The sequence below is a fragment of the Vespa velutina genome, chromosome 1 (assembly GCF_912470025.1).
Source record: "Vespa velutina chromosome 1, iVesVel2.1, whole genome shotgun sequence".
In the NCBI taxonomy this organism is placed as follows: Eukaryota; Metazoa; Arthropoda; class Insecta; order Hymenoptera; family Vespidae; genus Vespa; species Vespa velutina.
Window position 1 is genome coordinate 5,979,399 of NC_062188.1, and position 15,643 is coordinate 5,995,041.

Below are 15,643 nucleotides of genomic sequence, written 5' to 3' on the forward strand. Positions count from 1 at the left end.
AAAGAATATTTTATAATATTGATATTATTGGTCCATATTTTGTTTGAATTTTTATTATTTTTATTTCAAAAAATGCGTTTTTATCGATTTTTGTAATTTAATTTAGTTTAATATTTTTATATTATTATAAGGGCATTTTTTAAATAAATATACATGTTAAAGAATGTTTTATTATTTTTATAATATATAAAAACAACAAATAAATATTGTAATTTATTCCCTATAATTCGCAATATTTCATTTTTTGTATCATATTTGCGATACTTCTGCCCTCTAGTCAAATTTCTTTAAAAATAATTTAACTCATGTGTGTATGACGTTTTTCGTTCATTTCATGAAATTTACCTCTATTTGATCGTGGAACGTATTTTGGAAACACCCTATATATCGATGGAGTAACATGGCGTCTGGCGAAAATAGTAATTTTGAGAAAGTTTTGGAATTTAGGATTTATAAGTGCTCTAGTTTTTCAGCTTCCTACGTACCTGAGTAAATAATCTTTTATTTTTATCAATTTAAATAAGGTTATCTATTTTCAAAATAATTTGCTAAATGAAAAAAAAAATATGATAAACATGTAACCTAACAAACTTTCCGTTTCTTGTCGAAGTATATTTAAAATACAGATATGTCGATTAAAATAAGAAGGATACATGGTAATGAGCTAATTTTTATGTTTTTTTAGGAATATTCTTGTAGATAAACCGTCGGATCAAACTTCACGTTGGTCTTCTGATATTGACAATCCTCGCCAGGTAAACATTCGTATATTTTGTTCAGAAAGTTTATCCACCTCTTAAAAACGTTATTTATCTTTAAGATAATTATATAAAATGTAAACAAATAGATATCATGAATAGATATCATAAAAATTATATTAAATTTCATTATTTAATACAAATGCGATAAATGATAATAATTGTTACCTAATTATTGTAATATTTTTAGTTTCTTACATTGAAATTACAATGTCCCTCTATTGTTAAAACTATTACTTTTGGCAAATATGAAAAAACTCATGTATGCAATATAAAAAAATTTAAAATATATGGTGGACTGGAACCTGAGAATATGATGGAACTTTTAGAAAGGTAAAATATTATATTTTATAAAGTTAAGGAAGTTATAAGAATAATGAATTTTTTAAATTTAATTTTTTTTTAGTGGATTAAATAATGATTCTGTACCAGAAACATTCTATTTGAAGCATGTTTTAGGAAATGAAGGAAATTATTTCCCTGTTAGATATATAAAAATTCTTCCTCTTCAATCTTGGGGGCCCAGTTTTAATTTTTCTATCTGGCACGTACGGTTAAATGGTATCAATGATTCTAAAATTGTAGGACCTTCTATCGAATGGGTAAATATGGTAAGTACTTGAATAAAAATTAATTATCTTTAATATGAACCAAAGAACAATTAAATTTTTTTATATTACAGTATCGTCAAAAAGAAGTAATAAGGTTATGTATGAAACACTTTCGAAGACTCGAACAACCAGAAGTTGTAGAGACTTTGCAAAGAGTCACAGGAGTTACTTTAGAAGATCCTCGTTTATCTATGTTATATGACTTGTTAGTTACAAAAGGTGATCATCTTCAGGCAGAAGGCTTTATAAGCAATGCAGTCATGAGTAAGCTGTTCTTAATTTTTTTTCTTTACACACAAAACGCAAAGTACATCGCTTTTTTATTATAAATATACTTTTTAAAAATATATTATCTAAAAAACTATCTATTATATTAATCAAATTTTAGTTATTCTTTTATTTCTGGAAAAGTTCTATGAACTTATTGATATTTTTAATTTATATTTCATTTCTTTTTCTTTCGTGTAAAACTTCAGATTATTGTCATTTTTTTATCTTTATGCAAACAAATTTCATAAATTATGCTATAGCTGGACTACTGAATGACTATATCAATGCTCAGACCTATAGAGCGGTTTGGACAAAATTATCTACAAACGATCCTAAACCTGGAATGAGAGGAGGACATCAAATGGTCCTGGATCCAACTGCCGAAATGCTGTATCTGTTTGGAGGATGGGATGGAAATCAGGATCTGTCAGACTTATGGGTTTATAACATATCTGCTAATAAATGGACCCTCATATGCAAAGATACTGAATCAGTAGTAAGTCCTCAAATTCAAGGTGATATATTTAATAAAGAAAATTTTTATTATTCCTTTTTATCTACACATCAAAATTATAAAATGTATTATATAGGGTGGACCTAGTGCTCGATCATGTCATAAAATGTGTCTTGATCCAGAAAGACGACAACTCTTTACGCTCGGACGATATTTGGATACACAATATAGATCATCAGAAAATCTAAAAAGCGATTTTTATGTTTATGATATTGAATCAAATAAGTGGACACAAATATCAGAAGATACTGGTGCTGTTGGTGGACCTCAATTAATATTTGATCATCAAATGTCAATGGATATTGAAAAGCGAATAATTTATGTATTTGGTGGCAGAGTTCTTGTTTCATCTTCCAAGTAAGTTATTAAAAATCTTATAGATTTTTGATAATTGAATAATATTTAATTACCATTTAGTTCTGAAAATCATGCAATGCCAGCAAACTCGACAGAACCAATATTTTCTGGACTATATTCTTATCATGTGCCAACTGGTACTTGGAGTCGACTGGCTTGTGATATTGCAAGACAGTGTCCTCCAAACGTACCAACTATTAGATCACGAGCTGGGCATTCTATGTTGTTCCATTCAGTAAGTGTTGCTTAAATTATAAATAATTACATAATTTGTGTAAAATATATTATAGGATTTACATTCACTTTGCAAATTTTTTTCAGGGTTCTCGAAAGTTGTATATATTCGCAGGTAAACGAGGTAAAGAATATTTAAATGACTTTTTTACTTATGAAGTAGATACAAACCGAGTAGAACATATAAATTACAATGACTTTGGGGCAAAAGATTCTAATCGTGTTCCTGCAGCTGGTTTTACTCAAAGGGCAACAATTGATCGTGACCTTGATGAAATATATGTTTTGTCGGTTTGTACTTAAAAATATCTTTTTCCTTATATATTTTAATGGTATGTTAAAAATTAAAAAGATTCTATGTAGGGTTTAAGTAAAGACAAAGATGAGAGAGATGATAATGTACAGAATTCTTTTTGGGTTTATACCATTAAAAATAACAAATGGTGTTGTATTTATCGTAATGAAAATTTTGGAGAAAAATATTGGAGTAAAATGCAAGATTATGAACCATGTCCACGATTTGCACATCAGTTAGTCTATGATCATATAAAAAAGGTATACAAAATTTGAATTTTAGATTAGTACGAAGCATTACATATTTCTAACAAAATATTTATTTTTGTATTTGATAGGTCCATTATTTATTTGGTGGAAATCCAGGTCGATCTTGCCTCCCAAATTTACGACTTGATGATTTTTGGCAATTAAAATTATGTAGACCATCTCATGAGCAGATATTAAAAAAATGTAAATTAATTATTAGAAAACATAAATTTGAAGAACTTGCTTTGAATAATAGTATTGAAGCATTAGAGTATTTACAAACAAAAGTGTCAGAAATTATTGATCATGATGATACAGAGCAAACAAAAGAGGTATTATAAAATTGTATAAGTATATTTATTACTAATTTTATAAAGTCTCTGTTACTATTGTATCATTGTATAAGTACATTTATTTAAATCTTACAGTTTCAATTATTGACATCTATACTATTTCGAGAACAAACAAGGTCACTGGACGAAGCTACAGGTTCTAATTCAGCTTCTAGCACTGTTTTAGGTAACTTTCTAGGTATGAATACAGATCAATGTATAACAGTACGCAACGTTCACACTTTGAGAATTGAGTTATATGACAAACTTGCAGAATTTTTTCCTGAATCACTTACACAACCACGCGTTAATTTAATTGATCTTTTGCCATTATGATGCAATAGATATTAAACAAAAAATCAAGTATGTTGACACTGATTATATCCAGTATGAATTGTTAAATAATATAAAGCAAAATCAGTTTTGTTTTTTTTTTCTACAAGATTATTTGTTGTAATATTTACCATTATTTTACAAATGAAATCGCAATTTGTACTGCACTTTTTTACAAATTTAGATAGAGGTAGAAATGAGAACTAATTAGAAAAATGATTGCATTAATTTCTTCATATTAAACTTAAGCTTGATTTCAAATTTTTGAAAATTTTCTAAGGCAAATATGAAGAACAACATTAATATTATTATTGCTGTTGTAAATTATTATCTGTATACATGACAATGTCTTGCTGTAAGTAATAAAATATTAATGATGTGTTTTTTACATATAGGCATATTTGTCTTAGAATTATGACAAAAATTTGAAAATAAATCAATATATATAAAAACAAAAATTCAGTAATAATACTTTTTTCTTTGTATAATTATAAATGTAAATTCTTCATAATTTTTCTAATAGCATTGTATAAAAATTTTTATTTTCAATGTTTCATAACATTCTTATTATCGATTATATAAATTTTTATTAGCATTGTTTATTTATTTGGTTTTCAAGATAAATGTACTAAAATACTGCTTCATAAATGCATATATATATATAAATATGTACATACATACATATATATATATATATATCACGCGCGCGCACATACACGCACGATGATTCTATTATTTCACTATATAGAGAAGTTTCATGTATATTAATACTTGATAATACATTTTAACCCATACATTTAAGAAAAGTATTGTATTACCATACTATCTTTTTCAAATGAAATATCTTTATCCATTGCTATTAGAATATTATAAAGAAAATATTAAAGACACTATAGTTACCTAATTTATATAGAATTTCATGTTTTTATTATTTTGTATATATTTTATCATGTAAAGAATGCTATGTACTAAACTGCTTTGCTGTTAATTATTTTGTACAATATATGCTCTCTGATATCTTATAATGTAATAAGTTACATCCTGTATATAATAGTATACTTTATTAATATTTGTTCGCAATAGGATATCAGAAATGATTTTAAAAAGGAAAAAAAAAGAAAAGAAAAAACAAGACAATGCTGCAATATTGTAATTATTAATTATTCTAATGGATTGCTTCCAAAGCATACAAAGTATATATATGCATATACATATAATACATTCAATTTTTGTATATATTTCCATTTAAATGATAAGATGTTAAACATTTGCATCGTAATTCGAAATATTAAGTTATGAAAAAGATCTTAATCAAAAACATTATAGCAGCTATAGAAGTCATATAATGTCATTTTATGTTTACCTGTTTTTCATTAATTATATGATAAAGCTTATAAGGCGATTTAATACATATGTCAGTTAATTTATGATATAAGTAATTATGACTGTGAATATTTTTTCTCGCTTGCACGCACGCACGCACGTGTATGTACAGAAAACTTTCTAAGAAAAAGTGTGAAATTTGAAGACTCATTCTATTATATTTATTTATTTAGAATGTAAAATAAAAACTATGCATTTTTCAAATTTACCCTAATATATTATTATATTTATTTTGCATTAAATATAACACAATGCTATCAAAAAATTATCTATTCAAAAAAAAAAAAAAAAAAATAAAAAAATTGAACCTACATAATCCCAATATGATGCATTCGATCTGCAATGATCGAAGCGCTACCTAGTAGAAAATATCAAAAGTTTATTACATCGCGACAAAAATCAACCAAAACAAATTTTAATTGTATTACTGTATATGAACATAATGTGCATGAAGTATGAAAAAAAATAATAAAAAATGAATGAACATTTTATAAAATAAGTAATTTCAATTAAATTATTAAATAAACTCTATATTACTTGTAAAATATGCACTGTATAAAAAAAAACGAAAGAAACATTAATTTTTAATAAGTATAAAATTTCACTTTTTCTATTACTTTTATTTACTGTCATATCAAACGATATTGTTAAAATCTAGAACCAAATTGTCATAACTATAAAAATAAAAATGGTTATATCTTCCACTTATATATTATTTCGACAGGTGACGTCTCGAAATTTTGAATGCGCACTTAATTGATGTTTCACTAACACTTCACTTTTATTATCACTATTATTATTTATTATCTTGTTATTACATACGATATATTTTCGATGAAATCCAATAGTAGACTAACTTGTTATCACTTATCAAAGTTGCCTCGATCCTACATCTTTGTTTACATTATTGACAAAAGATGATTCTGAGTTTAAAATTCGCGCCTAACGAACATTTTTAAAAATTTTGCATTTACGATCTGTTAATGATTATATAATGTTTGAATAAATCTAATATTGTTTAAATAAATACATAGAAGCAATAATTATAAATTATTTTGGTGGTTTTTAATTATTAGTAAATTATGTTATGTATATATATATATTATTTAAATAAATATAAAATAATAAATAAATATAAAGAATACACATAAAGAATTAATTAGTTAAACACATAGGCCGAATTACGATGTCAGCCCGTTGGAACCCAATATAATGATAGATTGCGTTAGATTCATTTATCAAATATCAAAGTCATCTTGAACTTATAGTTTCGTTGTTATTTAAATAAATAGCCAGCGACAATACCGAATTAGAAATATAGATTAATGAAATATTAGATGAAAATTATTTTAGATTCAAATTTTTCATTTCATTGATTAGATATATATTTGTAAAAAATTATTATATATATTATTTTATTTTAATATTCTTATCCAAATATAAAAAAGAAAATATATATATACATAGATTGATATTTTATATTTTCTTTTATTGACAACTACAAATCAATAATTAGTTTTCTTTCTCGGTCGGTAATATTAGATGTCACTGTAAGTTATTAAACAATTGATGTTCTATCTCACAATATAATATTTAATGACTTAACCTTCGAATACAGTGACAGGCGTTTTTAAGAACTTGTATATTCTACAAAGTCGTGTGATTAAATAATAATTTTAAAATGGAATGTTTAATTGGAATTCAATTCAAAGATTTTGTGCTTGTAGCCGCTGATATGACAAATTCTCAATCTATTATGGTCATGAAAAGCGGTAAGATACATTTGATAAAGTTATAATAAATCGTTAAAATATTTTGATTCAGCATGAATTTTTAATTTTAATATATTCAATTAAATTTTACCTTATCTAGATGAGGAAAAAATTCATAAAATGTCTGATAAGCTTGTAATGGCTGTCTCTGGAGAATCTGGAGATACAACTCAGTTTTCAGAATACATTGGGAAAAATATACAACTTTATAAAATGAGAAATGGTTATGAACTATCACCGCAAGCAGCAACTGCCTTTACTAGAAGAAACTTAGCGGATTATCTCAGGAGTCAAACACCATATACTGTTAATTTATTAATGGCCGGATATGATGATGATCTTGGTCCTCAATTGTATTTTATAGATTATTTAGCTTCTTGCGTGAAAGTACCATATGCAGCACATGGATATGGAGGTTTCTTTTCTCTTTCTATATTGGATAGATATCATAATTATGGTAAGTAATTATGAATTGTGAAAAAGTGATTATAATATTATCATTGTTAATTTAATTAAATTTTATATGTAGAGTAAAATTTAATTCTTGCTTTATTATTTACTACTATTGTAGATATGTCAGAAGAAGAAGGATATGAACTAATGAAGAAATGTGTTAGAGAAATTCATAAAAGACTTATTGTGAATTTACCTAATTTCAAAGTCCAAAAAATATCCAAAGATGGAATAAAGAACATGAAACCTATCACGGCACAAAATTTGGCTGTCGAAGATGTTGCTAAAGTGTAATAAATTACTTTTCCATATTTTCATAATACTGTCATTCTGATTATAAGAATAAGGATAGTTAAATATAATTCAATTATCTATTATAGAATATTTGTTATTTTACTATATTTTTACTGCATTTTAAATGCAATAATCATAATCTGTCAGGCTCATACAATCAAAAGTTGTGTGAAGAAACATATATTATAAATAATAATGCATGAATTAGTTTAAATATAAAAGCTTTTCATATACATATTTTTATTGGTAATATTACAGAAACAAGTTATACATATACATTATATTTTAATTTAATTTTGTGAAATTAAGTTTTGTAATAAAAATTGGTTTAGACATACTCATTTATTTAAAATAAAATTAATAGAAATTTCAAATTGTAGATTCTTTTTAAATATATTTAATATTCTAGAATGATATTTCATTTTCTATGCTTACAATTAACAAAGTTGTATAAGAATAAGTATGAAGGAGTACTAACAAATAAATTCACAAAAATAGATTTTGTATAACCTACAAGTAGATTGTCTAATATCTTAAGTAGCGTGGCACTTATAATTTTAACAGAAGTAGAAAAGAGGGGGGAGGGTAATCAAAACCAATTGATTGCATTATATGATGTGGTGAACTTATATCAATTTTTGTTTACTATGTGCTATAAAATTGATTTTACAATGTAAAGTTTATCACTAAGAAATTTTTTCAAAATTAATACAAGAAATACAAGTCCAAGGAATTCTCACAAAAAATTGTACTTCATAAATATTATTATATATAGGAATAGTTGCACAGAAAGTGCAAACTACTATGCACCGAATGATAAATGAAATGACTTTTGTGCCATCACAGCATCTAACTTGCATATCGTATTTATTTAAAAATAAATTAACTTAATATGCAAGGTAGATTTTATATATATTATAGAAAACAGATGTTTTTTCTTCTATTCATAATGAATTTATGAAATAACCAATAGTAACATAACAGGAATGTCATATCACTTATGGTAATCTGAAAATTTATTTATCTTTTTTTACTTCTACTTGAGTTTGCGTTGTTTGTTCTGACTGTTGTACTGTATTTGTTGGTTGAGCAGGATGATCTTCATATCTGAAATTTTGATATATATATATCACTTTTAAATATTAATATATAATTTTTTATATATTATAAAACGAACGAACAATGCTTACGAAAATAAAGCTTTGAGATCTCCTTTGACTAATGCTAGTAATAATGGCGTTCCTAAACAAGCAGGTGCCAGATATAACAGAGCAGGTTGTGCATGTTTAAACAAATGCATTATCGATATTGTTATAAGTAATCCCATAAAGTAAGCAAAAAATGTTGCATAAAAATATACATTTGTTTTTCTGCTCAAACTATTATCAAACCTCAATAAAAGAGCAATAAAAATTCCAGGTAAAACAATATCTCCTAAGCCTAACATTGCAAAGTTATTAGCACTAAGACCTTTTTCTAAAAGATCTTGTGGAAAAACGAGCTTCATTGGCACTTCAAATGATTTTGCTACTGTTATCATTACATCTGTACCAAATACCCAAAAAGCATCATAAAAAAGAAGACCGCTAAGTAAAATGCATCCAGTGACAACATTATTGAGATGTAATAATTCAACACCATTAATTGCAAATGCAATTCCAAATAAATTATTGGCAATCCAATGCTGAAAAAAATATACATTATTGAAAATATAATACGAAAAGTTATATGTAAATAATATTCATAGAAGTATGTTTTTGTAAATTACCTTTTTCAAAAGATACCAAGCACCAACAATAGAACAACATATTAGACAAACTATATCATGAAGATTAAATTTATAATTGATAATATGCTTAGTATGATCACCTTCTCCTTTTGTAAATTGAATATGATATGGAGTTTTTGGAATCACAGCAGGAACCAATGAAGAAATCAAAGGACTATAATTAAAAATTCTTTTTAAATATTATTACAAATATATCTTAATATACAGAAATCTGGTATTTACCTTGTAAGATGGCATAAAGCTAAAATTCCAAGAAAGAAGAAATAACCAACTAAAATTAGGTTCACATATTCCTTAGTAAATATCTGCGTGTGAAAAGAAATATTTTTTTAATAAATATTTTATAGAAATTACAACAATATTTCATAAAATAATTATAAATTTTCTTTTACCTTATATAATATATATAAGCTAAATAATGTAAAGCTGGAAATTAAAGGAAACATTGCTGCTTCTTTCAGAGACATTGTATCAGGCTGTTCGCCTTTGGCTTTATAATGTTGCTATAAAAATAATTGACAAGTCTTATAATAAAAACATATATATACGTCTAAAGTTGATTACTGTTTAATGCGCGCGCGCGTATGTTGTGTATGTGTGTATGTGTGTGGTATAATTGATACATAAATTTGATATATTATGTATTATTGATAATACTAAATATATATCTAAAAAAATATATACATATAAATAAAAATCTCCATTAATTACAATATTATAAGATTTTCAAATATTGTTAAACATTACAATGACTTTATAACATATGCCAATATGCCAAAATATATAGCTAACCTGCTGCTCCTTATGGTGCTTAACAGCTCGGAAGCTACCAAAAAAAATTGGTAATATCGCCATTATTACAAGGCTTCCATAAGCTATAGCTATTCCTTCGGGAGTCGAAGTGGAAGTTCCATTATTTCGTTCAGTAACATTTTCACTTGCTTGTGTAACAATTTCATTTATTGAACTTGCCATCTTGGGTATTTAGCTGATGGACACGACTACACTGTCGTGCACGTTTTACCCAAACGTTATCTATTCTAACAGATGGCGGAAAATGACAAGTCTACCAACATACTATAAGTGTAACAATTATAAAAGCAATATTTTTGAAAATTTGATAAAAATATGTTAAATGTTATATTTATATATTATTAATTCAATATTAAATCAAATTAATCATATCTAATATTAGAAAAATATTTTTATTTTGATTATGTGATACTATGATATATTTATTTTTTAACAATTGTGATTTTATATTTATCTTTTTTTTCACTAGTTTACTGTTTAAATATTTTTTATAAATAATCCATTAAGAACATAACATTTACTTCAATAATTTCAATATTCAAGTTCAAAAGTTCAAATAATTTTTATCTTATTAGTAATGAATGAAATACAAAAAATTTTGTTCTGTTTTTTTCTTTTTATTTTTCCCCTAATAATATTTGACATATAAGTTACTATAAATGCCCGCTAAAATATGTTTAAAAGTTTAGAGACCAAACTTGTACTTTCCAAAAGATTATTAACCTGTCTATCGAATAATTTTGTTTATATTTATCTATAAATAAAATATCTTCTAATTCAATACTGATTGTGTGATTCATATGATTTGATAAATATTTGAGTGTGTATGCATGATGTATACTCAAACAGTAGAGAGTCTACAAGTTAACAGCATGTTGCGTAGTATTTGTAATGTTTGAACTAACTAATAAGTGTGGCGATGTGTCATATTACCATGCTTGTTTTTATTTATTCGTGTCTTTTATAGAAAACAAGACAATTGTAAAAATATGTAAATATTAATTAATCAAAATATATATAGTATGTTGAATAAATATATTTATCAAAGTTTTTAAATGCAGAGTATTATAGAATAAGGTTACATTACTAAATAATAAATATCTTTTTGCATAGGTATTTATAAATAATATAAATATTTTATAAATAATTATTAAATTTATAAATAATTTTGTGAAAATGGGCCCACCACCAGTAGTCACAGGAATATCACCTAAGGAAGGGCCACCTGGAACTCGTGTAATAGTACGTGGAGAATTCTTGGGTACTAAAGCTTTAGATTTAATAGGTTTGTTTCATTTCACTTTGTGCGAAGTAATGTGATTATACAGTGAGATTCTATTTTTTATTATTTTAATTATTTTATATTATTTTTTATATATATAGGGTTGACAATTTGTGGATGTGATTGCCTTTTATCTGCTGAATGGAAATCATCAAACAAAATTATTGCTAGATCAGGTCCATGTAAAGGCCGTGGTGATATTATAGTAACAACTCGTACTGGTGGTCAAGGAACATCAACAGTACAATTCCGTGGTTATCATGAAACAATAGGACCTATGAAAGAATCAGCTGTATGGGTAGATGAAGCACCTCTACAGAGCTTTGTTTGGGGTAGAAGAGCATTATCACCAACAAATTATCAACAAGAAGATCCTTTAGGACTCAGTGTGGAAGGAAATGAGTATGGATCTTTGTCATTTTGCGATGTCGATATTTTATGTTGTAAATAGAACTTTAAAAAATAATTTATTATATTTATTTATAGTAAAAAGTTTCCTGATGATGAATTAATAGAATTATTTGGAGATGCTACTGATGATCTCACTAGTGAAAAATTTCATCCAGGTTGGTTTTTATTGCAACATCATCATGCTACAACATTAGAAGACTTAAAAGCAGGCTTAACTTTTCTTAAGAGAAAAGTAAATTCTCAAAAAGAAGGACAATTGTCCTTTTTGAAGGCATGTATTTTCGCAATTTTTTATAAATGACATTTTTAACCTATTTGTAGTTACTATTACTATATTTGTAATTATATAGGCAAATGTGGGATCAGTAATGGAACAACTTGATACAGTAATGCTTCTTAAAGAGCAGTTTGAATTAGATATGAAAAATTATGGAACTGATCCCATTGAACAACTTGAAAAAGCTATTAAACAATCAATGTCAGAAGCTAATAAATTATTTGATGAAGTGTTAGCAAGAAGAGATAGAGCAGATGCTACAAGAAATGTTTTAACTGTTATGCAGCGCTATAAGTTTCTGTTTTGCATGCCAATTAATATGGAAAGAAATATAGAACGTGGAAATTATGATTTGGTTATTAATGATTATGCAAGAGTAAAAAATTTATTTAGGAACACTGAAGTGGAAGTATTTAAAATAGTATTATCAGAAATAGAAAACAGAATTACAACTCTTAAAACATTATTACGAAAGAAGCTTGAAGAAATGCCACTTAGTTTAGAAGAACATAAAAAAATAATTAGAAATCTTGTTAATCTTGAAACAGAAGGTGATGTGGGTTGGGATGCCATTGGTATGTATATATAAAGTAATTCTATTATTAACTCATTAACTATTAGACTAACTAAGAAAAATATATAATTTTATGTTTTAGTTTCACATGCAAATAGTTTAGATAAAAGCATAAATGCTTGTGTACATGAGCATTTAGAAACAAAAAACACAATTTTGGAGGATTCTGGTAAAACTTCAAAACATGTACTGGTTACAGGAAAACAATTTCAAAGTAACAGAAATGATAGAAATAATACATCAATACAAGTATCATGCATTCAAGCTATTTATGATATATTAATTCAACAGTTGCCTAATCTATGGAGATTAGGACAAAGTTATTTCAGTGGGCAGTTGCATGTAGCAGTAGATGTTGAGAAACAAATTCCCTTTAAGGTAAAAAAGAAACTAAAAATATATAATCTTTCTTTGAAATATTAAAAAAATCTAATTTCAAATTTAAGATGTGCTTCATGATATATTTGAATATATGTAATTAAAATCTGTGAATTATTTTTAATAGAATTTGGTTTTATCAAGCATGCAACATACCATGGAAGTTATTAAAAATATATGTCATAATGATGTAGAAGCATCATCACTTTTACATATTTTACACTGTATTAGACAGATGTATGCATCTTTAATTCATTTAGATTTACCTAGTGATGCCCTTGATATTTTTGGAAAATTTATATTTGATTTGAGGTAAAAATCTTTTTTTTTCAATAATTACATTTACACATTTAAATTGTCATATTTTTAATTAGTATTCTAACTCTTATTGTGTATTTCAGATTACAATGTTTAGTTGCATTGTTCAAAAGAACAGCAGAGAATATAGCAGCTTTACATAAAAAGGAAACATGGCAAATTGAATATTTAAATGAGAATGGTGGTATTACAAAGCTGGTATTTTTTCATATAACTCTATAGTTTTAACATGATAAATATTATTTATATAACAAATTTAACTAATTTTTTTTGTTTAAATAGCCATTCCTATTCGAAGAAATGGTATTAGAAGTAACAAAATGTGCACGAGATACAGTGGTTGCTTGTGGTCCAAGAGAAAATGCATTATTTGCTAATCCATCATATCAAATGATCTTTTATAATGCTGTTAAAACTTTATTTACTTCATTTGCAAGATGCTTGCAACAATTAGCCTTTAATGGTTGCGAAGAAGCTTTGGATGATGATGAGCCATCAGTTTCTCAACTAGTTGGATCACCTTCTGGTTATAGGAATAAAAACAATGAACATCAAGGACCTGTAAGTATAATATTATATGCACAAATATAAATGTATAGTCATTTTATTTATATATTTTTTAATCTTTGCAATATTTCACATTTTTAAATAGACATGGGAACAGTGCCTTTTAATATCATTAAGTAATATACGTTACACTTTGAATATTGTTTTGCCAAAAATAAAAGATACACTAAAAACTCAAGGTTATCCAGATTTGTCTAATGCAATTGGTTGGAATTCTAATTGGACACAATTGGAAACTCTTGATAATGCTGTTTTGGAGGCCTATTTAGAACGACGGTGTGATCCACTTGTAGGAACAATCGAACCTAGTATGTATTTGGGTGGATTAGAATGGGATTTTAATACAGAACCAACTCATATTAGACCATATGCTCAGGAAATATTAGCAAATTTAATAGCAGTTCATGCAGAGGTAAATAAGAAAAAAATTGATTTAATTTTCATTAAGTATTATTCAACATAGAGTAAATGCGGAATTATATTTTTATAGGTTCATCGGGTTGCACCAGTTCTTTTAAAAAGAGTTCTCTCTCATATTGTTGAGACAATAGCAGAAGAACTCGCACGGCTTATGTCGTGCGTAACACAGTTTAGTTCTGCTGGTATTATACAAGCTAGAACTGATATTACACTTTTAAAAAATGCTCTATTACATTACAGTACTGATAGAGCAAGGTAAGAAACTTATAATTATATATAAAATATAAAAGTATTGAATATATTTAAAACTTAAATATTATAATTTATATAAAAATAGAAGCTTTTTTGAAGAGGCTCTTGATGCTATACCACAAGCAATGAATAATGAAGATGCTGTACGTATTGATGCTTTGTTGTTAAAAGTTACAACATCCATGCGATTGCAATTATCCTGTCTTGTAAATGGTACAACTAATGGTACTGTAAGCACAATTGATACCAATCGTGTCACCACTGTATAACTGATATTATAAGAATAATGACAAAAATATAATCATTAATTTATTAAATCCTATGGTTTATGGCTGTTCACTACCTTTCGTTCGAAGCGTGTATGATTTCAGCGACGGTGTATAAGCTTATATTAGTACATCCCTTTCAATACAATAGATATATAGTATATTTCACGTAAACAACGATAAGTTTCGCGTAGACTAAAGTAATGTTAGTAGGCTATAAACTCATATATTTCAGTCTCTCATATGTAAATCTTTTTTTAATAGTAATGTCCGTATCGCAGTAATCCATGCTAGGTACGATACTAGGTACGATGTTATAAAAAACACAATTAATAAGAGTAAATAGGAAAGAAAAATATGAAATAGAAAAGAAAAAAGAAAGAAAAAAGGAGAAAGAAAAAAGAGAGCTGCAGAAAGAAAAAGGAAAGCGACAAAAATAAAA

At 26.2% G+C, this 15,643-nt stretch overlaps 4 protein-coding genes across 5 annotated transcripts; 3 read left to right on the plus strand and 1 right to left on the minus strand.

Annotated features, from left to right (window-relative positions):
* The first annotated feature begins 328 nt into the window (after positions 1 to 328).
* LOC124948750 (muskelin) lies at positions 329 to 5,706 on the plus strand. The gene is made up of 12 exons (XM_047492851.1): positions 329 to 489; positions 686 to 755; positions 949 to 1,091; positions 1,165 to 1,369; positions 1,441 to 1,633; positions 1,900 to 2,135; positions 2,230 to 2,510; positions 2,571 to 2,745; positions 2,832 to 3,035; positions 3,108 to 3,299; positions 3,377 to 3,619; positions 3,716 to 5,706. Exons 1-12 carry the CDS (start codon positions 401 to 403, stop codon positions 3,953 to 3,955), a joined length of 2,271 nt encoding a protein of 756 aa, XP_047348807.1. The 5' UTR covers positions 329 to 400; the 3' UTR covers positions 3,956 to 5,706.
* Positions 5,707 to 6,925: 1,219 nt separating this feature from the next.
* On the plus strand, positions 6,926 to 7,939 carry LOC124948760 (proteasome subunit beta type-2-like). The gene is made up of 3 exons (XM_047492879.1): positions 6,926 to 7,107; positions 7,208 to 7,564; positions 7,679 to 7,939. Exons 1-3 carry the CDS (start codon positions 7,017 to 7,019, stop codon positions 7,852 to 7,854), a joined length of 624 nt encoding a protein of 207 aa, XP_047348835.1. The 5' UTR covers positions 6,926 to 7,016; the 3' UTR covers positions 7,855 to 7,939.
* A 296-nt stretch (positions 7,940 to 8,235) lies between these two features.
* Positions 8,236 to 10,695, minus strand: LOC124948755 (minor histocompatibility antigen H13). The gene is made up of 6 exons (XM_047492864.1): positions 10,436 to 10,695; positions 10,036 to 10,146; positions 9,866 to 9,948; positions 9,623 to 9,797; positions 9,045 to 9,538; positions 8,236 to 8,961 (listed from the first exon to the last, which is right to left on the minus strand). Exons 1-6 carry the CDS (start codon positions 10,616 to 10,618, stop codon positions 8,871 to 8,873), a joined length of 1,137 nt encoding a protein of 378 aa, XP_047348820.1. The 5' UTR covers positions 10,619 to 10,695; the 3' UTR covers positions 8,236 to 8,870.
* A 467-nt stretch (positions 10,696 to 11,162) lies between these two features.
* Positions 11,163 to 15,252, plus strand: LOC124950436 (exocyst complex component 2). Of its 2 annotated transcripts, none has more exons than XM_047497116.1 (12): positions 11,163 to 11,476; positions 11,570 to 11,741; positions 11,840 to 12,140; positions 12,225 to 12,420; positions 12,500 to 13,001; positions 13,083 to 13,378; positions 13,506 to 13,690; positions 13,780 to 13,894; positions 13,979 to 14,257; positions 14,349 to 14,675; positions 14,754 to 14,938; positions 15,021 to 15,252. In XM_047497116.1, the coding sequence occupies exons 2-12, from the start codon at positions 11,633 to 11,635 to the stop codon at positions 15,202 to 15,204; spliced, it is 2,679 nt and encodes an 892-aa protein (XP_047353072.1). In that variant the 5' UTR covers positions 11,163 to 11,476; positions 11,570 to 11,632; the 3' UTR covers positions 15,205 to 15,252. The 2 variants fall into 2 exon arrangements, with proteins under 2 accessions (XP_047353072.1, XP_047353081.1); XM_047497125.1 differs by having other exon boundaries at positions 11,163 to 11,447.
* Positions 15,253 to 15,643: the final 391 nt, after the last annotated feature.